General features: G+C 35.5%; 1 protein-coding gene across 1 annotated transcript in view; it reads right to left on the bottom strand.

Annotated features, from left to right (window-relative positions):
• Positions 1–7133: 7133 nt before the first annotated feature.
• The window catches only part of Mrps31 (mitochondrial ribosomal protein S31), a 28148-nt gene continuing 8840 nt past the window's right edge, over positions 7134–26441 (bottom strand). The window contains exons 5-9 of the mRNA XM_078015934.1: positions 25605–25763; positions 21316–21450; positions 17884–17957; positions 9857–10000; positions 7134–7432 (exon numbers count right to left, since the gene is read on the bottom strand). Of these exons, the coding sequence (XP_077872060.1) occupies positions 7203–7432; positions 9857–10000; positions 17884–17957; positions 21316–21450; positions 25605–25763 (742 nt within the window). The 3' untranslated portion in view covers positions 7134–7202. The remainder of the gene's footprint in view (positions 7433–9856; positions 10001–17883; positions 17958–21315; positions 21451–25604; positions 25764–26441) is intronic.

The following is a 26441-nucleotide window of genomic DNA, read 5'->3' as shown; positions in this document are numbered from 1 at the left end:
TCAGCACCACATAAATGTAAAATAATGATATTATGTCCACCTAAAACTTAAAAATAAATATTTAAAATAAATAAATAGATAATAGCAATTCAATACGTGGGTACAATGAAAAGCTTAGTGTAGCCAGCTGTTCGGAGGGGCGTTTGGGAATAATTATGCCCAAAACAAGTGACTTGACTCCAAAGTGAACCTGGATCTGAGTCTGCTGTCCTCGATGGAGGCTTTTGTGGGTTGAACTGAAGTGCTTCATGTTTCCATGTCTTTCTTAGGAAGCCCAGCATGCCCTTCAGGACTGCAAGGTCCATTCCATTCTCCAGCCCCTTCTTGAGTTACTGTCTCCTCTCCATGTCTTGAATACACCATCCCGCCTGCCCCAGAGTCACCCTATGTGCAACAGATTTTCTTGGAAGTCTTCTCACCCCCAATATACACCCCCCCCCATGGTTCACCCCTATTTATCATTAAGTCATAGCTTAAGCATTACTTGTTAAGTCCTAGAGGAGGCCTTCCAGGACTCTTTCTCAGCTGAATGATTCAGTAGTTCAGTGTTTAAGCAGTCCTTGCCTGATGAACAGTTACGGTTTGGATATGAGGTATCCCCTACAAGCTCCTATGTGAGACAATTCAAGAATGTTTGAAGGTGAAATGATTAAAAGAGCTGTAACCTAATTGGTGAATTAATCCAGTTGCATGAACTAACTGGGTAGTAAATGTCAGTAGGTAATGTGTGGCTAGAGGAAGTAGGTCACTAGGATATCCCTTTGGGGTTTACTTTTATTTTTTTTAAGTTTTTATTTTTCATTTATTTATTTATTGGTACCAGGGATTGAACTCAGGGCCACTCTACCACTGAGCCACATCCCCACCCTATTTTGTATTTTATCTAGAGACAGGGTCTGAGTTGCTTAGTGTCTCACTTTTGCTGAGGTGGGCTTTAAACTTGTGATACTCCTGCCTTAGCCTCCTAAGCCGCTGGGACTACCGGTGCGACACCTCGCCTGACTGGGTTTTAAAAATTTTTGTCCCTGGTGAGCGGAGCTCTCAGCTCTCATTCTCTCTGCTTTTGGGCTGTCATGAACTGAGCAACTTTCCTCCACCATGCCTTCTGCCATGATGTTTTACTTCACCTTGGGCCCAAACATGGAACTATGGAGTCAGCCAACCATGTACTGAACTACTGAAACTGTGAGCCAAAATTAACTTTTCCTCCTTTAAGTTCTTGTTAGGTCTTTTGGTCAAAACAATAAAAAGCTGACTTATACACATATTTATGTTGTCTCTAGTTTTTCATCATTACTGGTCTGCAGACACACATACCTTTATGTATATATATATGCTTGTACTTACATATTTTTTTAAAGATTGATGTGATTTTTTTTATACCTTTATTTTATTTACTTATACATGGTGCCTCACACATGCTAGGTGAGCACTCTACCGCTGAGCCACAGCTTCAGCCCCTTAAATTTCTTTTTTTATGTTTCTTTTTTAGTTGTAGTTGGCACAATATCTTTATTTTATTTATTTTTATGTGGTGCTGAGGATCGAATCCTGGGCCTCACATGTGCTAGGCCAGTGCTCTACTGCTGAGCCACAACCCCAGCCCTTGTACTTAAATTTTTGATAGATCAATTCTAGAATGACTTTCAATCAATAATTGCTCTCAAAAAGGTATGGTAGAGAACCTGCTTTACCACAGTTAACAACACTGGATACTATCAATCTTTTAAACATTTGTTAGTATTTTCATAAGATGGAAACAATCTTGTTAAGCGTGGATATCTTCATCAGTGAGAGTGACTATTCTGTCTTTCTATTATTTAAGTTATAGTGTAATTTTGACATTTAGGATAAAAGACTGAAAGACTGGAAAGAGAAGAAAATTAATATTCCTGCTGAAGAATAAAGGAGCATTTTAGGAAGGAAAATACTTTCCCAACTTTGATATAAACTATATTCATGCCTAAGGCACATTATGGAGTGAAAAGAACATTTAAAATCATGCCTAAAGCTAACCCAATTATATCAGCTATTTCAAAACAGTGAAGATAATTCTTGGTCCTATTTGATAAAATTTCTGATACATAAGATTTGTAACCATCAAAGAATAAGCTCCCTCCTCCATATCTTGGCTTCTAAATGTCATTGCCCATTAAAAGAAACCAGGGCTGTTTGGAGAAGTGACTGATTTCCAGGACTGGAGGAAGGACAACCTGGAGCATCTTGTGCTCTAAAAAAAGGGGGTATGTCAAAAGGACACAGGAAGCAACTGGAAAAAGCACCCAGAGGCTAAAACTGAAACAACTTGAGCAAGAAAAGAAATAATGTTAAATTATATCCCATAGGACAAAATAAATATCCTAAGTCCAACTGATAAACATAAATGATTGAATAAAGTATTATAGTTAAGATTTGGGGGATAAGGACCAACTCTTCCTTTCAGAAGAGTAACAGTTATAAATGTAGGATTGAGGAGAATACAAAATCCCCATTAAAATACCACAGTGGTAACTGTTGCTTACAAGATCTATCAATGGATGTCAGAATCAGCAGGCAAAAGTTTGTAGAGAAGATGTTTATCAATTACAAAGGGAAAAATAGTAACTTTACAGTAGGGAAACCCAGCAGATAACCAACCATGAGATGGTAAACAAGAACGTCATCACCTGAAATGAAACAAGAAGAAATATTTCACCTTGTCTTCTTTCAAACCTGTACCTTCGGGGCTGGGGATGTGGCTCAAGCGGTAGCACGCTCGCCTGGCATGCACGCGGCCCGGGTTTGATCCTCAGCACCACATACAAACAAAGATGTTGTGTCCGCCAAAAAAAAAAAAAAAAACCTAAAAAATAAATATTAAAATTCTCTCTCTCTCACACTCTATCCTTAAAAAAAAAACCCTGTACCTTCAGTTTGATCATGAGAAAAATATTGGGGGAAAAAAACTGAGGGGCATTCTACAAAATAGCTGACAAATATTCATCAAAGGAGCTCATAAAAGAGAAGGAAAAACATTGGAACTGTCACAGATGGGAGGAGACTAAGGTGCAGAAACTAAATGCACTATGGAATTTGAATTATATACTGGAACATAAAAAGGACATTAGAAGGGGACGTGGTGAAATTAGAAGTTTAATTAATAGCACTGTTATCAAGCTGGGTATAGTGGCACACGTGTGTTAATACTCTGGCGGCTAAGGAAGGGGATTGCAAGATTGAGGTCAGCCTGGGCAACTCAGTTAAGATCCCGGTCCCCAAATAAAACAATACAAAGCAAACCACATCCTGCTGCTTGTGTCTGCTCAGACTTGAATTCTGTTCAGAATTTCCTTTAATACTGTACTGCTCTTCATCTAAAATCACATGCTTACACCAAAATGATGAAATATTTTCAAAACAGTTAGCATTCTACATCTCTGAATTTATTGACTTCACTGTTTTCATTCAGAAAATAATTCTCACCTACGCAAGCTACTGATTTATGTAAAGAGAAATAAAATGGAAATCTAACCAGAAACCTGGAGTCTTTCTCAACTCTGCCATAAGTTTCAGTTATAAAATTGCTAGCAACTTACTCTCCTGGGGCTTAATTTTCCACATCTATAAGAATTTGAAAAAGATAATTTGTCTTTCTCAGTTTTGAAAGTCTGTGCTTTCTTGGAATGTCACATTTAATTAAGATGATACCTTTAAGTCAAGGAGTGCCTCACCAATGTGCTTCTACTCTAGTGTCCAGCAAAGTTCTAGCACATGGTACAGCTCTGTAGATGCTTGACAAATTAATGATGCACATGCAAAGGTTATTATATGCCACCAAGTACCATGCAAATGTTAGTCACTGTTTTGTTAATGTGGAGATCTACTCTTATTTTGCTTCTTTTGCATGTCCAGAGAAATATTAAAACAGAGAAAAACACTCTTTGAAGGCATCTACTTATTTGGTCATACCAGGTCTTTGTGTCCTAGGAATCAGTTTGAAGCTATTCAGTACTGGACTGAACAGAGTGATTAGGTGAGAAATCCTATTTTAATGTCTCTGACTGACCAGTCCATTCCACTTTCCTTCATGCAAGAGTACACAGATTTTTATTTTATTTTTTTGGTACCAGGGAGCTTAACCACTCAGCAACATCCCCAGCTCTTTATTTTTTATTTTAAGACAGGGTCTAGCTAAGTTGCTAAGGCTGGCTTTGAATATGGCAATCTTCCTGCCTCAGCCTCCAGACTTGCTGGGATTATAGGCGTGGGCCACCTCGACCAGCAAAAGAAGTTGATTTTCAAAGAGTGCTAAAATGACTGTTTATGGGTACTGGAAGATGAGGAAAATGTCATAAAAATTAAGTATTCCATTTTACTGATGTTAGGTAATGGCAACTAGGATTGAAATTTTAAAAGCAGCAAGCTGCCATTTCCAAATACATATTGCAGTTACGGGTGAGGGGAGACTCACTGCGTGTCCATCCAGGCATTGGAGTTCTGGGGAAGAGTATATGGAAAGAGAACTGATGTTATTTTTTCAAGAATGCCCTATATGCCAGTTATATATAAGTTACCTCCCCCCATTCTAACATCTATAAATTCTGTGGGATGGAATTGAGCATCTGTTGGTAGCCAACTGCTTTTGTCTGTTAAATGCATTTAGCTCTCATTTTTAAAAGATATCCCAAACATATCAGTAACTATGATAAATACAAATACCCAAATTTAAAAATTTTAAAGCTTTTCTCACGTACTTGAAAAGAATGTATTCTACTTTTGTTGGCAGTAGCTGTTTTGGGAAATACTATCTTTCACTAACTAGAATAAAACTCAGTAATTATCCAAAGTTAGCAATCTCTGAGCTAGTTTCCCTTTTCTCTCCTGGCAATTTGATGTAAATATTTTTCTTTTTAAATTCTTTCATATTTTATTTTGCTTCTCTCTGCTGCATATGGGTAATTTAAAAAAATATATTTTTAGTTGCATAAGGACACCTTTATTTTATTTTTATGTGTTGCTGAAGATCAAACCCAGTGCCTCAGTAGTGCTAGGCAAGTGCTTTACCACTGAGATTGAGCCCCAGCCCGCAAATGGGTAATTTCTTTAGAACAGCTTCATAGTGAGTAATCTATCAACAATTTTTTTTTTTTTTTTTTTAAGCAGGGGAATTAACCCAGGGTGCTTAACCAAAAATGCCTAGCCCTTTTTTTTTTTTTTTTTTTTTTAAGAGAGAGTGAGAGGGGAGAGGGAGAGAGAGAAAGATAGAGAATTTTTAATATTTATTTTTTAGTTCTCGGCGGACACAACATCTTTGTTGGTATGTGGTGCTGAGGATCGAACCCGGGCCGCACGCAGGCCAGGCAAGCGCGCTACCGCTTGAGCCACATCCCCAGCCCGCCACCGCTTGAGCCACATCCCCAGCCCGCCTAGCCCTTTTTGAAAGGGTCTCAAAGAGTTGCTAAGGGCCTTGCTAAATTGCTGAGGCTGGCTTTGAACTCGTGATCCTCCTACCTCAGCCTCTCAAGTTGCTAAGCTCACAGGCATGCACTACCAAGCCCGGCTGCTTGGTTACTTTTAAAGTGTCAATTTTTTCTTATGCTTATTTTACATTCTGAATTTGTAATTCAGAGGCCTTATGATTCTGTTGTATGGTTTCTGCTGGCGCACATTCATGGTGTTTTATTTCCTTGTGTTTTCTAATTTGTAGCCTGCAGAATTGTAAATTATTTTGCACAATTCTTGTTGAATTGTACCAGGGTCCTGGACATTGCTAGCTTGGGACCAATGCAAACTAAATCTTGTTTTGTGTTTTGTGATTTTTTTATTTTTTAAAAGAATCTTCAATCCTTTCAGTTGTATGAAAATAGAATCACACATAACCCACTACAATCTAATGTATGAAATATGATATGTCAAGAGCTTTGTAATGTTGTGAACAACCAATAAAAAGAAAAAAAAATAGAATCACAATGCTGAGCACCATTATGGAAAATAGTCATAGTTTAACATGAAAATACTAGACGAGATTAGAATAAGCCCTTTTTTTTCCTAAAAGTTTACCTGTTTATACTGACCTAGTCTTATGCAAGGGTAATTTGGTGTGAAATAAAATACATGCAATTACTTATATTATATATTATATATAAATATACATATATATTCTATGCATATGAATGTCTACAAATCATCTCAAATGTTACAACAGCCCTACAATGATTTTGATGTTTGAGCATGTCCTCTAAAGGTTCATATATTAGAGGATTGGTCCTCAATGTAGAAGCAGTAGACCTTTAAGAAGTGGGGCCTGGCTGGGCACACACACACCTGTAATCACAGCAACTTGGGAGCTCAGGCAGAAGGATACCAAGTTCAAAGCCAGGCTAAATGATTTAGCGAGGCCATAAGTAACTTAGCAAGACCCTGTCTCAAAATAAAAATAATAAGGGCTGGGGATGTAGCTCTGTGTTTAAGTGCCCCTAGGTTAAATTCTAATTTTAAAAAAGTGTGACCTAGAAAGTAGGTCCTTAGGGGCATGCCCTCTAAAGGGACTATTCTCTCTCACTTCTTGTTTCAAGATCTCATGTCTTGGGGCTGGGGACTTGGCTCAAGTGGTAACGTGCTCGCCTGGTATGCACGGGGCACTGGATTCGATCTTTAGCACCACATAAAGATGTTGTGTCTGCCGAAAACTGAAAAATAAATATTAAAAAAAATTTCTCTTTAAAAAAAAAAAAAAAAAAGATCTCATGTCTTCCTCCCATCTTTACTCCTGCCCTTTCTGATGAGGCCCCTGTCAGAGCTCACACTATGCTGTGTGAACTTTCAATTTCTAAAGTGATGAGCTAAACAAACCTTTTTTTTCTTTATAAAGTTAGCCTGCTTCATTTATTGTATCATACCAACAAAAACAAACTAATGTAAGCAATTTGATGTCATCAAATATATGGCTCATAAATGAATTGTATTTCAAAGTACAGTCACTGAATAAAAATAAAAATGTTTTGGGGAAATTGTCTTAAAGTTATTAATTCTCAGATATTCTTTTGAACCTATAAATGCTAGTGATTTTTTTCCATACAAGAATATTTTTCAGGTACTGTCATATTTCAAAAAAAAAAAAATCTATTTTTAAACCAGTCAAATCAGATGAAAACTTTTAGTAAAATTATTTTATTTAGTTATAATATCCATCTCCAATAGCTTGAAATAAAAATTTCCCTGTCTTAATTAAATTGTATGTTATTTTCTTTTAGAATGTCCCTTTTTTCTTTAAAATAATTTCTAAACCATTCTATGTGCTCAACCTTCTGTTTAACACTCAGATATGGGTTTTTGGAAAGGCCACAAGTCACCAGCTCCATGAAGTGGCGAATTGGTCCTTGTTTTGGAAAACCCTCCAGGTGTTTATCCAAAAATATATGTTCATGAAATTCTGAACCATCATCATCAAAACCTAGGAAAATAAGACATAAAATATAGTTAAATGCATAAACTTGGGAGTCAGACCAAGGTTTACCCACCAATTTAACCACTGTGACTTTAGGCAAATTAATTAACTTCTCTGACCATCAATTTCCTCAGGAAAATACAATTAAAAGAGTACCTTCTTAGGGTTTTTGTAAAGATTAACAGACACACACAATGCCTAGAATACAGCAATTGTTGATTAATGAATATTTTAATATCAAGAGCAACCACTAAGAAAATTATATAAACTATATTTTAAAATATGTAAATAAAACAAGAAGAAATCACAAAAAAGTTCAGGCAGTCCACAAAAAGCAAAGAAACTAGGGCAAGTTAGAAATTCCATTAAATATGAAAAAGGCTGGGATGGGGATAGAAATGTAGCTCAGTAGTAACATGCCATTGGGTTCAATCTCTGGTACAAGGAAGAGAAAAAGAGGGAGGGAGAAAGAAGATAAATAGGAATGAGAAATAGGGAAAATGAACCAAAAACAAATAATAAAATAGGACAGACTTAAGTCCTAACAAACCAACAATTATGTTGTATGTAAATGGTCTAAATATACCATAAAACAGAGATAGGCATAGTGTTCATAAAAATATGATCCAAGTATATGCTATCTATTACAACATCATGTCAGGAACTGCAGAGCAACTGAATATCTTATTAAATTCTCACACTCTTCCAGTGAGGTATCCTTAATTTTGTGGATGAGGAAACTGAGGACCAGAAAGTTAAATAATTTCCTGAAAGGCAAATGGCTATTAACTGACAGCTCATGTTTGTATTCAGGTTTGCACAAGTAAAAAGTCTTTGGTCTTTTTGTATTACCCTGATACACAAACCACAGTACTTTAAGAAATACACTGTTTTGGGGGTTGGGGTTGTAGCTCAGTGTGGGAGCACTTGCCTAGCATGTGTGAGACACTGGGTTTGATCTTCAGTACCACATAAAAAAATACATAAATAACAAAGGTACTGTGTCCATCTACAACTAAAAATATTAAAAACAAAAAAACACTGTTGCCAGGTACAGCAGTACATGCCTGTAATCCTAGCAAGAGGATCTCAAGTTCAAGAATCTCAAGTTCAAGTGAGACTGTCTCAAAAAAATAAGAGGGACTGGGGAAGTAACTCAGTAGTAGAGCACCCCTGGGTTAAATCCCCTGTTCCAAAAAAACCCAAACAAACCTAAACCTTGTTATATAACAGGCAAAATGCAGTGTGCTACACTACTGCATATACACCATGTAGAATACTCCTTAAGAGTCTGCTGAAGGATCTTTTAAGTTTCTAAAGTTTTCCTATAGAAAGCAGTATTTTTATAATGATATAAGTCAATTTCTTTTTTTTTAATTTTTTTTTTCAGTTTTAGGTAGACACAATATCTTATTTTACATTTATATGGTTCTGAGGATCGAACTTGGTGCTTCATGAATGCTAGGCGAGCACTCTTCCACTGAGCCACAGCCCTAGCCAATATATAAGTCAATTTCTAATGCTTAAGTTCTCATTCTACTTATCAGAAAAAATATAAAATGAAAGAATATAAAAGATTAAAATATTACACTGATATCATAATACCTCAAAGCTTAAAATATAGACTACATTTCCTGAATTAGGTGTCCTCAACTTCTAGCTAATCTTACCATAAGAATAAATGGACACCTTCCAATTGAAAATGCACCTAGAAAATTCAATGAGACTGTTTTAACTCACGACAACATGGGTGCCACAAAAGAAAAAACAGCATAGTGCAAGGAGGAACATAAAACATCTTCAGAAAACACCCAGGAAAGTAAATAATATTCCATTACCAGTTCAAAGCGTTTACAGTATGCAAAGATTTCTAAAATTTCCTAACATTTCTGCTTTGAGCAGCTTTTAAGCATACCTTGCAGTGGTTTTATGGATAAAAGACATGAACATAAAACTTTAAGAGTTGAAATACTTTCCAAATTTGAACTGTAATCTTATAACCAGCAAAGAATGTCCTGCTTAGCAACTAGAAAGTATTATGTGTAGTTCTCAATCCTTTAATGCCACAGAAATTCATATCATTTTATGTGATCCTCAGAACCATATAAATGTAAAATAATATATTGTGTCTACCTAAAAACTAAAAAGTATTAAAAAAAAGAAATTGACTTATATCATTATAAAATACTGCTTTCTATAGGAAAACTTTAGAAACTTAGAAAGATCTTTTACTTTTTTTATTTTCCTTATCAAATACATAGAATTAAGTAAAATTCGAACACTTTTCAAAAACATTGTCAGATTTCTTCTAGGACACCATGAAGACATTTGCAGTGTTTCAGATTCATATAAACATCCAAATTCTAAAAATGAACATTTTCTAAACATGGTCTCAAATCAATGTTATAAACTTCTGAAATTAACACATACCTGCTTCATTGTTGATTGGGAACTCCCAGAGTTTCCCCTCCTTTGTCCACTGAATCATTTCTTCAAACCCGTTCTGATAGGGCTGTTCATTTACTGCAGCTAGTTGCTTAGCAAATTCCACATCCCAAATAGAAGGTGATGTCTCTGTATCATAAAAATATTTTAAGAAAGCACAAGTCAACATAAATGTATTTCTTCTTTAAAATGCTATAATCAATTCTGATTTGACAATATATTTTCAGACACTGATACTCACAACTAAATAGTATATAACAAAAGTGGAGAGCTAAAACTGCAATAAAAATTATAAAGATTATAACTATAATAATGGTAAGCTTTAATTTCTATATTACTACAATTCTGAACAATTACTGCTCTATTTCAAAGGAAAAAAGGAATTTGTGTTTTGTTCAAGGGTGTTTTCATGAATATGAATATCTTTTATATATTATGTCTTTTCTGGGGGAGGGCAGTACCAGGGATTGAACTCATGGACATACTACTTCTGAGCTCTATCTCCAGCTCTATTTATTTTAAGACAGGATGTCACTAAGTTGCTCAGGCTGACCCTTGAATTTGGGATTCTGCTGCCTCAGCCTGACTTTCTGGGATTATGGGTGCGTATTGCCATGCTTGGTCCTGATAGATGAGTTTGACCTTTAAAGTCCAGCCTATTTTCAGTCTGACAAAATTTGTCACTAATGCCTTACCACTATTAAAGACCAAAGAAGTTAATGTAATAATAACGACAGAAGTACAAACGGATACTAAACACTCTATGCTAATTTTTTTTTTTTTTTTTTTTGGAGGTGATACCACGGATTGAACTCAGGGACACTTGACCACTGAGTTCCACTGAGCCACATCCCCAGTCCTATTTTGTATTTTATTTAGAGACAGGGTCTCACTGAGTTGCTATTAAGTGCCTTGGCATTGCTGAGGTGGGCTTTTAACTTGTGATCCTCCTGCCTCAGCCTCCTGGGCTGCTGGGATTACAGGCATGCACCACCACATCCAGCTAATGTTTTTTAAATACACAAATTAATTTAATACTAGTATCCTATGAGTAAGGTGGTATCATTGTTGACTCATTACCATTATCATGTTATATTCTTCAATCATTTACTTATTTTTAAAATTTAAGTCATCTTTCACTGCTGGTGGAAGAGTAAAATGGTATAAGCACTTTGGAAAAACTGTTTCTTAAAAAGTTAAGAATACTCAACAATTCAATATAGCCATTTCACTCCTAGATATTCACCTAGGAGAGAAAGGTAACAAATGTTCACATAAAGATTATACTAGAGAGCTGAGGTTATGGCTCAGAGGTAGAGCACTTGCCGCCTAGCGTGCGTGAGGCACTGGGTTTGATCCTCAGCACCAAATAAAGGTCTTGTGTCCACCTATAACTAAATAAAATAAAATAAATGTTAAAAAAAGATTATACTAGAAAATTCATAGAAGCTTTATTTATAACAGTCAAAACTGGCTTGTAATTGAAAAAGAACTCAAATGTCCCTACAGCTATACAGTCACATACTTCTCAGCAATAAAAACTAATTACTGATACATGCAACAGTGTGGATAAATCCCAAATAATTATGCTGAGTAAAATAAGTCAGACCCAAGAGTACATGCTGTGTATTTTCACTTAAGAGATGCAAACTCATCTATAGTGTAACAGAAAGTAGCTCAATAGTTGCCTGAAGATTGGCACTGCTGTGCCTAATTTTTCTTTTAATTGCACCACATACTTCTGTGCATATTTATAATCCTTTCCTTAGAATAAATTTTGTTCCTAGGAACAAAATTTCTGGCTGAAAGGCACAGATCACATAAGACTTATTCTGCTTTACTCACTTTTGCCAAGCCTCCTAAGCCATCCCAACAAGAGCTCATTTAGAATGCCTAGGTAAGCCTTATTTTACCTATTCTGCTTTATTTTTAAACTGTTCCTATGAGCCTGTATGTGCACAAACATGTCTACATCAACTGGTGGTATTAAATATATTGGTCTAGATCATCTGTTACAGACAAAAGATCACAGAAGTTTGGCCTAATTAGATATATTTACAGAGTAATTGTAACAATGAAATAATTATCTTGGTTTTATTTATTTATTCAGTGGGCACCAATCAACCAATGCCCTTTTCATTACCATCACTCTATTATCTTTATATTTGTTAATAGTTGCAACCATGTTTTAAACATCTACTGTGTTCCAGGTACTGTACCTGATACTTAGATCATCTCTTTTAATCCTCAAGATATATGCACTAGCTCTCATTTTATAGGTGAGTAAATGGGACTCAGAAGATAGTATGGAAGAATATGAATTTAAATCCAATTCTACCCTAAACCAAGTCTCTTTCCAGTAAGATTTAGATTACTTTGAGATAACCAGTAGGACTCTGTCCTTTTGCTGCACTGGTTAAGAATTTGATGGAAAATGTGGGAATCATGGGAGAGAAGAACTCATGTTAGTCAATAAATAATTACTGAATGCTAACTATACTGTAGGTATTACTTAGGCAGGTAAGGAAAGAGCCATGAACAACTGTTAAATTTAAGTTCCTACATTGATGCTATTCTTGTATTAACTGAACAAAATATATTATTTAGACTCATACAAGTATAGTTTAGTAGAACAGTATCTTCATTACGGTAAATTAATACATAATACTCCCAATTTTTAAAAGCACGCTGGGTGTGATAATGCACACTTATAATCCCAGAGACTCGGGTGGCTGAGGCAGGAGGATCATAAATTAAAGGATAGCTTACAGCAACTTAATGAGAGCCTGTCTCAAAACTAAAAGTAAAAACAAAAATGACTGGTTATGTAGCTCAGTAGTAGAAAACTTGTTTATCATGTGTGAGGCCCTAGGTTCAATACTGAATACAAAAAATAAATTTTTTTTTTTAAAAAGTAGATCATATATTATGTCACAGGGCAACTCTTAGACATTATAAAGGAGTAGAGATAATACCATGCATCTTATCTGATCATAATGGAACGAAACTGGAAATCAACGATAAAAGAAGGAAGGAAAAATCATGCATCACTTGGAGAATGAACAATAGGTTACTGAATGATCAATGGGTTTTAGAAGACATCAAGGAGGAAATAAGAAAAAACCAATAAATGATCTCACTCTTCATCTCAAAATCCTAGAAGAACAACAGAACAACAGCAAAAGAAGTAGAAGGCAAGAAATAATTAAAATTAGAGCTGAAATGAATGAAATTGAAACAAAAGAAACAATTGAAAAATTGACAAAACAAAAAGTAGGTTCTTTGAAAAAATAAATAAGATCGACAGACCCTTAGCCATGTTAACGAAGAGAAGGAGAGAACTCAAATTACTAGCATACGGGATGAAAAAGGCAATATCACAACCGACACTTCAGAAATACAGAAGATAATTAGAAATTATTTTGAATCCTTACACTCCAATAAAATAAAAGATATTAAAGGCATCGATAAATTTCTTAAGTCATATGATCTGCCCAGATTGAGTCAGGAGGATATAGACAACCTAAACAGACCAGTATCAATTGAGGAAATAGAAGAAGCCATCAAAAGACTACCAACTAAGAAAAGCCCAGGACCGGATGGGTATACAGCAGAGTTTTACAAAACCTTTAAAGAAGAACTAATACCAATACTTTTCAAGCTATTTCAGGAAATAGAAAAAGAGGGAGAACTTCCAAATTCATTCTACGAGGCCAACATCAGCCTGATTCCTAAACCAGACAAAGACACTTCAAAGAAAGAAAACTACAGACCAATATCTCTAATGAACCTAGATGCAAAAATCCTCAATAAAATTTTGGCAAATCGGATACAAAAACATATCAAAAAAATTGTGCACCATGATCAAGTAGGATTCATCCCTGGGATGCAAGGCTGGTTCAATATACAGAAATCAATAAATGTTATTCACCACATCAACAAACTTAAAGATTTAAGAACCATATGACCATCTCGATAGATGCAGAAAAAGCATTCGACAAAGTACACCATCCCTTTATGTTCAAAACTCTAGAAAAACTAGGGATAATAGGAACATACCTCAATATTGTAAAAGTTATCTATGCTAAGCCTCAGGCTAGCATCATTCTGAAGGGAGAAAAATTGAAGGCATTCCCTCTAAAATCTGGAACAAGACAGGGATGCTCTCTCTCACCACTTCGGTTCAACATAGTTCTCAAAACACTGGCCAGAGCAATTAGACGAAAGAAATTAAAGGCATAAAAATAGGAAAAGAAGAACTTAACTATCATTATTTGCAGTTGACATGATTCTATACCTAGCAGACCCAAAAGGGTCTACAAAGAAACTATTAGAGCTAATAAATGAATTCGGCAAAGTGGCAGGATATAAAATCAACACGCATAAATCAAAGGCATTCCTGTATATCAGCGACAAATTTTCTGAAATGGAAATGAGGACAACCACTCCATTCATAATATCCTCAAAAAAAAATAAAATAAAATAAAATACTTGGGAATCAACCTAAAAAAAGAGGTGAAAGACTTATACAATGAAAACTACAGAACCCTAAAGAGAGAAATAGAAGATCTTAGAAGATGGAAAAATATACCCTGTTCATGGATAAGCAGAACTAACATCATCAAAATGGCTATTTTACCAAAAGTTCTCTATAGGTTTAATGCAATGCCAATCAAAATCCCAACGGCATTTCTTGTAGAAATAGAAAAAGCAATCATGAAATTCATATGGAAAAATAAAAGACCCAGAATAGCAAAAACAATGCTAAGCAGGAAGTGTGAATCAGGCGGTATAGCGATACCAGACTTCAAACTATACTACAGAGCAATAGTAACAAAAACAGCATGGTACTGGTACCAAAACAGGCGGGTGGACCAATTGTACAGAATAGAGGACACAGAAATCAATCCACAAAACTACAACTATCTTATATTTGATAAAGAGGCTAAAAGCATGCAATGGAGGAAGGATAGCATCTTCAACAAATGGTGCTGGAAAACTGGAAATCCATATGCATCAAAATGAAACTGAATCCCTTTCTCTCGCCATGCACAAAAGTTAACTCAAAATGGATCAAGGAGCTTGATATCAAATCAGAGACATGGCGTCTGATAGAAGAAAAAGTTGGCTACGATCTACATACTGTGGGGTTGGGCTCCAAATTCCTCAATAGGACACCCATAGCACAAGAGTTAACATCTAGAATCAACAAATGGGACTAAAAAGTTTTTTCTCAGCAAGAGAAACAATAAGAGAGGTAAATAGGGAGCCTACATCCTGGGAACAAATCTTTACTCCTCACACTTCAGATAGAGCCCTAATATCCAGAGTATACAAAGAACTCAAAAAATTAAACAATAAAAAAACAAACAACCCAATCAACAAATGGGCCAAGGACCTGAACAGACACTTCTCAGAGGAGGACATAAAATCAATCAACAAGTACATGAAATAATGCTCACCATCTCTAGCAGTCAGAGAAATGCAAATCAAAACCACCCTAAGATACCATCTCGCTCCAGTAAGATTGGCAGCCATTCTGAAGTCAAATAACAAGTGCTGGCGAGGATGTGGGGAAAAGGGTACACTTGTACATTGCTGGTGGGACTGCAAATTGGTGCGGCCAATTTGGAAAGCAGTATGGAGATTTCTTGGAAAGCTGGGAATGGAACCACCATTTGACCCAGCTATTCCCCTTCTCGGTCTATTCCCTAAAGACCTAAAAAGAGCATACTACAAGGATACTGTTACATCGATGTTCATAGCAGCACAATTCACAATAGCAAGACTGTGGAACCAACCTAGATGCCCTTCAATAGATGAATGGATTAAAAAATGTGGCATTTCTACACAATGGAGTATTACTCTGCATTAAAAAATGACAAAATCATGGAATTTGCAGGGAAATGGATGGCATTAGAACAGATTATGCTAAGTGAAGCTAGCTAATCCCTAAAAAAAAACAAATGCCAAATGTCTTCTTTGATATAAGGAGAGTAACTAAGAACAGAGTAGGGAGGAAGAGCATGAGAAGAAGATTAACATTAAACAGGGACGAGAGGTGGGAGGGAAAGGGAGAGAGAAGGGAAACTGCATGGAAATGGAAGGAGACCCTTATGGTTATACAAAATTACATACAAGAGGAAGTGAGGGGAAAGCGGAAAAAAAAAAAAAAACAAGGGGGAGAAATGAATTACAGTAGATGGGGTAGAGAGAGAAGATGGGAGGGGAGGGGAGAGGAGGGGAGGGGGGATGGTAGAGGATAGGAAAGGCAGCAGAATACAACAGACACTAGCATGGCAATATGTAAATCAGTGGATGTATAACCGATGTGTTCTGCAATCTGTATACGGGGTAAAAATGGGAGTTCATAACCCACTTGAATCAAAGTGTGAAATATGATATGTCAAGAACTATGTAATGTTTTGAACAACCAACAATAAAAATTAAAAAAAAAAAAAAAAGAAAGAAAGCTGACTCCTTCAAGATCCAAGTCTCTCTTGTGGCTGTTCATTGGGTGGACAACAGCAGCTCTCCTGACAATAAATTCCTCTTTGAGGCAAGCTTAACAGATGCCACTGGAGAATCTTTCTCCATGCCTGCATATTTAACACTTCCTGTTCACCATATACAACAGAATGCAGGTTTTCACAATTTAAGAAGGGGGTTGTTCTATTGCTTCATCTTCAGTTCAAGTGAATGAACACTGGCTGCATCAACTTCCTTCCCCTATGGATATTTATTTTTTTTGGCTCATTTTATTCTAAAAGGATTGAAGTGGTTTTTTTTGTTTTGATTTGTTTTTTGTGGTACTGGGATTGAGCCCAGGTTCATTCAACTGAACTACAATCTAGCCCTTTTTAGTTTTTATTTTGAGACGAGGTCTCACTAAGCTGCTGAGACTGGCCCTGCACTTGGGATTCTCCTGGCTCAATCATCCAAGTAGATTGGATTATAGGTTTGTGCCACCATGATTGTGCAGGATTTACAATTTAAGATAATTCCTAATATCTATAAACCACATGGCTAGGTAATACAGGGTATACAAACATGAGTGAGATCTAGCCCCCAAAATCATGTTGACTGAATAGTGGGAAAATCAGATGTTTATATTAGTAAGTGGTAGTAAGATTAGATACACCATTGGAGGTTGGCCTAGAGAACCTAACTTCATATACATTACTTCTCCAAGATCCATGTTCATAAGCAGGAAACAACTTTTATTGAGTGTTTAAAAATTAATTTCATCATGAAACCAAATTTAATTATTTCTTTTGATTAGATTTAAAATGGAGAATTTGAGGGCTTTGACATCTTACTCAAAGAAAAGGGCAAGCACAGAACAAAGACTAACCAAGTTTTAAGAAAAAATACGGGGCTGGGGCTCAGTGGCGGACTGCTTCCATAGCATGTGTGAGGCACTGGATTCTATTCTTAGCATTGCATACAAAAATAAATAAAATAAAGGTATAATCCCCATCTAGAACTACAAAAACAAACAAAAAAAGTCTGCTACATATATTCCCTGAATGTATGTTCTTTTCATCTCTTGAACAGTCACTACCTCATTTCAGAAAGTTACTTCTATAAATGTGATCTCCACTTTTAGATAGTAAGTTGCCCAAAAGCAAGAATCGCAACTCTTTTTTTTTTTTTTTTTAATGTAAGAGCACAGAGTTGCATTGCAAATAATGGGTGCTGATTAATGATTTAACTGATACCAGTAGTCAATCCAAATCTCTGATTGTTCAACTGGTAGAACCAACTTCCTTTCCATGGCCCCACAGAATGTGCTGTTTTAAAAAAAGGGGGAAATCTGACCAAAACTAGTAGTGTCAACAACTACATTCATAAGCATACATTCAAAAGCATGATCCAGAAAAATGACAGGAGAGAATATTAAAGTACCAACTATTATGTAATCAAAATTCAAAGAACATCTTTGAAAGACAAAAATGTTCATTTTTTAAAAAATTAATTAATTTATTTTTGCTGTTTACTTCTTAACAAACCTGTTTCAGGTGCTTTTTCAGAAAATGTTTCAATGTCAAAAATATTAAGCCTCTTCCCCTTGAATAAATTTTTCCTAAGAGTAAAAACAGAAAAAACATTTCTTAATGACTATATAAACTGTCAACAAAAACTGTTTATAAGAAGAAAACTTTTACTTGAAATATTCTATGTAGAAATGAAAAATAATTCCACATCAGCCATTATAGTTAAAATGCCATGCTGTTAGGACTGATAATGATATTTGAATTTTTGCTTCACAAATACAACAAACCATTTAAAATAGTTTAATTTTCAATTCACCTAATGGAAAAGATTGGTTTAATTCACCATAATTTTTATTTGATCCCTTCCATATAAAAGTGTAATAAGACCTAGTATTATGGAAAGCTACAAAAATACACTAAAATATAAGCTTCTAAAGTTTACATTGTTTTAAAAGCAGAAAACAATGCAATGTTTAACTACAAATTATAGTTATAAAGTATTGCACAACTAAATCAAAACATTCTCTTTTATTTTTTGGTGGGGGGTGTGCCAGGGATTGAACTCAAGGGCATTTGACCACCGAGCAACATCCCCAGCCCTATTTTGTATTTTATTAGAAACAAGGTCTCACTGACTTGTTTAGTGCCTCGCTAAATTGCTGAGGCTGGCTTTGAGCTTGCAATCCTCCTGCCTCAGCCTCCTAAACTGCTGAGATTAGAGGCATGCGTTTGCCACTGCATCTGGCAACATTCTCTTTCATAAAGCAATCACTCTGATGTTAAAATATTAACTTTCTTTATATAACTATTTTTAATTACCTATCGAAATTAATGTCAGGGAGTTAACAGGTAACTTCTGGTACAATTTTAATCAACTGTTTTATGCATCAATTTACATATTTACTTGAATGAATATACTGGCAGATTAAAAACCAGTTTATAAACTGGAGAATTTGTTTTTAAAACAACTTGTAATACTTCTCTGGATCAAAATATTTTTCTCTACTAAACAAAGCTAACTGGAAAAAGTGTAAATAGTGTATTAAAATTAGAAGCGATCTCAAATCACATGTTTTCCTCTAGCATGATTCCAAATAATTTCTAAATAAATACCTTTATGCTCCAGAAAGAACTATCCTCAGTGCTTTGCATTCATTTTCCTACCCTACTTTCCCACAAGTGTATAACAAGCAAAAAGGATGATTAAATTCACGGTAAAGATGGAATGCATTGGCAAAGTATGGAAATTTAAGAGGAATCTACTAACATGGAAGGTGATGAACATTCACTATTTATCTACTATGTAATTGACAACTGATTCAAATTACTCCTCAAGAAAGTCATTTAAGCTACTTCACTTTGAGCATTTTATAGGAAATTAAGGTTATACAAGTTGCTCCAGTCTTGGAATTAGTCTGTGGCAGTGCCAAGATTCTGAAGCAGGCCAGTATGACTCCAAAGCTAGTGCACTGTACCTCATACCTCTCAGTCTATAACTCAAAGAATCAGCCCAGTCCTGGATTTTTATCTTTTATTTTGAGACAAGGTCTTTCTAAGTTACTTAGGATCTTGCTAAATTGCTGAGCCTGGTCTTATTCTTTTGATCCTCCTGCTGCAGCTTCCTAAGGCATGCCCAGCTTTAGTCAGCTTTTTAATACAGTCATTATATGCACAGAAACCCCTCCCTTACTTTCTTAAGCTTCTCCCTTGTTGTTTTCTAATTTTCAATGGCAGCTAATATTATTAAAAATCAAGTTATGATAAACCATTCAGATAGTTACACCGAACCAAGGAAAGAAGACTGATTCAGTGAATTAGTAAGTCAAACCTCAAGTATTCAATAACGTGTCACAGACATTAAATCACTTTAAATTAGTAATTCAAATAATCATCCAAAGTCACTTTTAAAAGAACTTTCTCTGTTAAATGCTGACCACTTTTTTCAGTCTTCCAGTACAAATCGGTTGTTATGGACCAAGCTATATGGTCAATGACCAAACAGACTCCATTTTACCCTTAGACTCCATATCATGTAAGAAATGCTTCTCCCATGGGAAAGCCCTGCTTCTGTACCCATTAATAGTTACTTAGCATATCATATATTTGGCAACACAAAATAGCAATTCTCATAAAATGAAAAATTATTCTCTTTGGTTTCCATTTTTCTCGGGCAATGTACCTTGTCAGTGATTGATTGTCTACATGTTAGAAACCATTCTCTAACTTGTACTTAACTAGGGTCATTTTGACCCACTTCCCTTCTGCTTGCTCATTGCTATACCAACCTGGAAGTCCCGTGGGAAATACCAATGTACCCACTGCACTGTCTCACTAACTGCCCAAATCAGCTTCTATACCTGCTTGCTTGCAGCTACACCAACCCAGATGTAGTTTTTGCCTTTAAATATCCTAAAATGCTCAGGCTCAGGGCTGTTCCTTGCAGAGACAGTTATGGGTCTTGTGGGGAACAGTTTGCCGGCCGATGGGCTAAATAAAGACTCTTCAATTTGGACAAAACTGGAACTTGGTATGTTTTCTGAGTGACCTGCCCCACAACATGGTAATTTAGGATCTGGAAGGAGCTAAGTCAAATAAGTTCCTCAGATTCTATTTCAGACAAAATCCCTCAGAATATACAATGCATTGAAACTACTCCAATTTGAGAACATTCTGCTCCCTACTTTTTTTTTTTTTTTTTTTTTTTGAGACAGGGTCTCTATAGTTTCCCAGGCTTATTTGGAACTTGTGACGGTCCTGCCTCCCAAGTGGTTGGTAAATAGGCACGTGCCACCACAACCAGTTCACACCTATAGTCAAAGGCAAGTTAGTTTTTGTCAGATAATGCTAAATATCTGGTTCCCTCTCCCCAAATGTTGCTTTCTGGGCTTAAAGGAGAAAAAATACAGAAACTTTATGTAAATATAGAGCAGCTTTCAATTGTAAAGTAACTATGCAGCTTATTTCAACACTATAAAAAGTTATAAATTAGCAAATTCAAGTTGCTATAAATAATCAGTCACTTTCTTTTTTTTATTATGGGTTGTTTCTCTAAGAAATGATGAAAGAGGACTATAGAGTGATAAAGGTATATAAACAACCAGTGTTAGAAACATTCGAAATGAAAAATAATGCTTCTTGTAAAACATTTGTTTGTTCAGAATTCAGTCAGCTCCACTTACTCTAAACTGGGGGACCCCTATTTAACTTGGGCAGCTCGGAGGCAAGACCCATTTTGCTTTATAGTACAAAAAAAGGTAGAACTGCTAAATGCAAGATTTTTCCTCTCTAGGAAATAGCATCCAGAGAGTAATAAGATATAGGCAGAACGTATCCATAATGCTCAAATAACTATCAGCAATTGCAATAACAAAGAATAAAGTAAATTTACAGTTAATGTTAAAAAAAAAAAATATCAACAAAATCCAATAGACTGGAAAGCCTGAATACCTTGTTTTAAGATCAGCTGTCTTCTCCTGGCTGAGAGAATGATCAGATCCTTCATCAAACTGAATCTGATGCTCTGGTCTTGTGCTAAGTCTAGCCGAAGCAGATTTGGCAATTTTCATATCTGATAATATATTACTGAAACAGAAATTTTAAAAAAACCACTTTATATTAAAAATGTTAGCTATACAACAGTAGTAAATGTTTTTTAAATAGGAGAAAAATTCTTATTTCATTTTCATGCACTAATGTAGCATAAAATGTTAAATTTAAAAAGTTACATTTTAATATTCACATACTATAGACCATTAAAATTTATGTTTACTTTTTTTTTTTTTTTTTTAGTTGGAGATTGAACCCTGGAGGGCTTTACCACTGCACTTTTCATTTTGAGACAGGGGTTCACCAACTCACTGAGACTGGCTATAAACTTGCTATTCTCCTTGCCTCAGTCTCCCGAGTTGCTGGAATTACAAGCGTGTGCACTTTCATCCAGCTTACTTGTCTTTTGAAGGTGTTCTTTAAGGCTCTAAGCAACTCAGTGAGATCCTGTCTCTAAATAAAACACAAAAAGGGCTGGGGATGTGGTTCAGTGGTTAAACAACCCTGGGATCAATCCCCAGTACAAAAAACAAAAAAGGAAGTGAAAGCTTCATTTAAAACAAATTGCCACGCAGTGGTGCACGCCTACAATCCCAGCAGCTTGGGAGGCTGAGGCAGGGGGACTGAGAGTTCATAGATAGCCTCAGCAAAAGCAAGGTGCTAAGCAACTCAGTCAGCCTCTGTCTCCAAATAAAATACAAAATAGGGCTGGGGACGTGGCTCAGTGTTCGAGTGCGCCCCCCGAGTTCAATCCTTGGTAACAAAAAAAAAAAAAAAAAGAGGAAAGGAAACATGTCTGTTGATTATCATATTATGTACAAAACCAGCAAATTAAGTACATTTTCTGAAACTATTTTTTAAAAATTCTTTTTAGTTATATACAATACCAGGAAATATCCTGACATACAAAAGCATGGAACACAACCCACTCCAATTTAGTTCTCAATCCCTCTTCAATCTATTTACTTTTGTAAAATTAGTGCCTCTGGATACATCTGATGGTGGGAACCGCCATGCCATATCATGCATTCACATACAAAAATTCAGTATCATTCTACTGTTCTTCCCTTTTCCAGTTCCTTCTTCCTCCTCAATCCCCTACTCTACTGATCTTGTCTTCTGTTTTGGTGTGAAATTTCCTGTTCCTTTTTTCCTTTTCTTCTTTTTCTTTTTACCCCCACCTCCACCCCAAATTTTGGATCAAACTTTGATTTTTAGGACTGGCTTATTTCACTTAGCATGATAGTCTCCAGTTCATTCCACTTACCAGCAAATGCCATAATTTCATTCTTTTTTGTGGTTGAGTAATACTCTAATGTGTATACATTCCATATTTTCTTTATTCATTTATCTATTGAAGGGCACCTAGATGGGCTTCATAGTTTTGGTATTGTGAATTGTGCTGCTACTGATGTGGCTGCATCACTGTAGTATACTGATTTTAAATCTTTTGGATATATGCTGAAGAGTGGGATAGCTGAGTCATATTTGGATCCATTCTTAGTTTTTTAAGGATTCTCTATACTGCTTTCCATAGTGGTTGCACTAACATGTAGTCTCAGCAAAAATGATTGTACCTTTTCCCCTCATCCTTACCAACATTTATTATTATTTGTAGTCTTGACAATTGCCACCCTGACTGGAGTGAGATGAAACCTCAATATAGTTTTAATTTAAATTTCTCTAATTGCTAGAGACGAACATTTTTTTCATATATTTGTTGACCATTTGTATTTCTTCTTTTGAGAAGTGTCTGTTTAGTTATTTTTGCCCACTTCCTGGGTTTTTTGTTTTTGTATTAAAATTTTTGAGGGACTGGGTTGTGGCTCAGTGGTACATAAATAAAATTATTAAAAATTGTAAAATATTAAAAATTTTTTTGAGTTATTTGTATACTCTACATATTAATGCTCTGAGAAACAAGAGGCAAAGATCTTCTCCCATTCTGTAGGCTCTCTCTTTACACTCATATTTCCTCTGCTGTGCAGAAGTTTTTCAATTTGATGCCATTCCACTTATTGATTTGATTTTATTTCTTGCACTTTAGGAGTCTTGTTAAGGAGGTCAGTTCCTGTGCTGCACGCTGGCGTGTTGGACCTACATTTTCTTCTAGGAACTACAGGGTCTAATTCCTAGATCTTCAAACCACTCTGAGTTGACTTTTGCATAGGGTGTGAGTCATGGGTTTCATTCTACTACAATGGATTTCCAGTTTTCCCAGCACAATTTGTTAAAAAAGCTATTTTTTCTCCAAAATATTTTTGGCACCTTTGAAATTTTGTTTTAGTGTCTTCTATTCTATTCCATTGGTCTTCCTGCCTGTTTTGGTGGCAGTACCATGCTGCTTTTGTTACCATAGCTCTGTAGAATAATATGAGATCCAATATTGTAATGCCTCCTGCTTCACTCTTCATACTAAGGATTTCTTCGGCTATTCTGGGTTCTTATTTTTCTAAATGAATTTCAGAATTGCTTTTTCTAGTTCTGTGAAGAATGTCATTGAAATTTTGATAGTGACTGTGTTGAATCTGTACAGTGCTTTTGGTATGGCCATTTTGACAATATTAATTCTGCCTATCCAAGGACCTGAGATGTCTTTCCATCTTCTAAAGTCTTCTTCAATTTCTTTTTTTAGTGGTCTATAGTTTTCATTATAGAGATCTTTTGCCTCAGAGAAACTATCTTATTCTACTATTTTATTTTTATTTTTTAATTCTTCTTTGCCATTCTACTATTTATTTTTAATAACATTACTGAATTTACCATTTCTTTTTCAGGGGCATAAAATATGTAACTTCCTTAAAGGAAAGTTTCACTACTCAATTTATTTTTTATAAACTAAATCTTATTCAGGTTGGGGTTGTAGCTCAGTGGTAGTGCTCGTGCCTAGCATGTGTGGAGGCACTGGGTTTGATCCTCACCACCACATAAAAAATAAAGGCATTGTTGTACACAACCAAAGATATGAAAAATTGTGCACTATGTGTAATATGACTTATAATGCATTCTGCTGTCATATATAACAAATTTAAAAAAAAAGGCATTGTGTCCATGTACAACTAAAGAAAATATTAAAAAACAAAACTAAATCTTAAGACATATTTTTAAAAAAAAATCATTAAAATTCTATTTACAAGGTATATTTTATATATGCATATTACATCAGTCATTTTGACTTTTTCTCCTGCGGTGGGTCCTAGTGATTGAACCCATGGATTCATCCATGACAGTCAAGCATTCAACCACCAGGCCACATCCCCAGACACATTTTTTGAGATATAAGCATTACTATTCATCTCACTCCAGTAAGAATGGCAGCTATTATGAAGACAAACAACAATAAGTGTTGGCGAGGATGTGGGGAAAAAGGCACTCATACATTGCTTGTGGGACTGCAAACTGGTGCAGCCAATATGGAAAGCTATATGGAGATTCCTTGGAAAACGGGGAATGGAACCATTTGACCCAGCTATCCCTCTCCTTGGACTATACCCAAAGGACTTAAAAACAGCATACTACAGGGACACAGCCACATCAATGTTTATAGCAGCACAATTCACAATAGGTAAACTGTGGAGCCAACCTAGATGTCCTTCAGTGGATGAATGGATTAAAAAAAGTGGTATATATACACAATGGAATTTTACTCAGCAATGAAAGAGAATAAAATCATGGCATTTGCAGGTAAATGGATAATGTTGGAGAAGATAATGCTAAGTTTAGTTAGGCAATCCCCCCCTTAAAACAAGGCTGAATGTTTTCTCTGATATAAGGAGGCTGACTCATAGTGGGTTAGGGAGGGAAAACATGGGAGGAATAGATGAATTCTAGATAGGGAAGAGAGGAGGGAGAGAAAGGGAGAGGGCAGGGGATTAGCAAGGATGGTGTAATGTGATGGACATCATTATCCAAAGTACATGTATGAAGACACGAATTGGGTGTCAACATACTTTATATACAGAGATATGAAAAATTGTGGTATATATGTGTAATAAAAATTGTAATGCAAAAAAAAGTATAAAGATATGAATTGGTGTAAACATACTTTATACACAAAGATATGAAAAATTGTGCTATATATGTGTAATAAGAATTGTAATGCATTTCGCTGTTGTGTATTTAAAAAAATAAAATCAATTTAAAAAAAGAGAGAGAGAGATAAGCATTACTGACACAAATGATCCACTAACCTAATTTTAGTCTTTTCTCTATCCTTCTGTGCCCTTGAGTCTTCCTCATGCTGACGGAGCTGTCTAAGCAGTTCTGACTTGGTTGTCTGCTTGTCAAAAGGCAGAGAATCTGCCACAGCAGATGCAGCTTCCACCAACTCAGGACTCAGGGAATCATTTCTGAAAAAGAAAATGAAAAAGGAAGAATTACTTATGCCACTAGTTTTGTGAAAAGTGAAATGATTTAGGAAGGAAAACTTGTCATTCAAAAAAAAAATCACTCAATTCAATTTCTAAAGAATTTTTAAACATTAGATAGTGGTTTTCTATAAACTTTGAAAAACTAAAATTTTAACAGATACTTCCTGAATTAGGATACTAACTCAAACCTCAAAAATTTTAAATTAATGGAATTTTTAATTAAATGTCATTTCATTTCAAATATATACATGCTGCAAGAAAATTAAAAAGTGACTAAATCTATCATAGAAGCTCTACTCATAATAGGCCAAAACTGTACCAAACCTGAAGGTTCACCATCAGGAAAATGGATAAAAAAAATTGTGAGCTACCCATACAATGTGATAATATTTGGCTCCCATCAATAATGTGAGTGAATTTCACAGACATGAGAACAAAGGAAAGAAATATCATGTTCATTAGGCAAAACTAATTGGATTTGAAAAATAAACAGAACAGTGGTTGCCTCAATACAAAAGCCTTCCAATTAGGAAAACAAAAATGAAAAACTTTCTGTATTTTGATAAATATGTGGGTTACCCATCTGTTAAAATCCCGCTGATAAGATCTGTACACTTCGATGATTCTAAATTTTACCTGGGGGGGGGGAGGGGAAGC

This window comes from Ictidomys tridecemlineatus, chromosome 6 (genome assembly GCF_052094955.1).
Source record: "Ictidomys tridecemlineatus isolate mIctTri1 chromosome 6, mIctTri1.hap1, whole genome shotgun sequence".
Taxonomy (NCBI): Eukaryota; Metazoa; Chordata; class Mammalia; order Rodentia; family Sciuridae; genus Ictidomys; species Ictidomys tridecemlineatus.
This window is presented reverse-complemented; position numbering and strand designations above follow the sequence as displayed.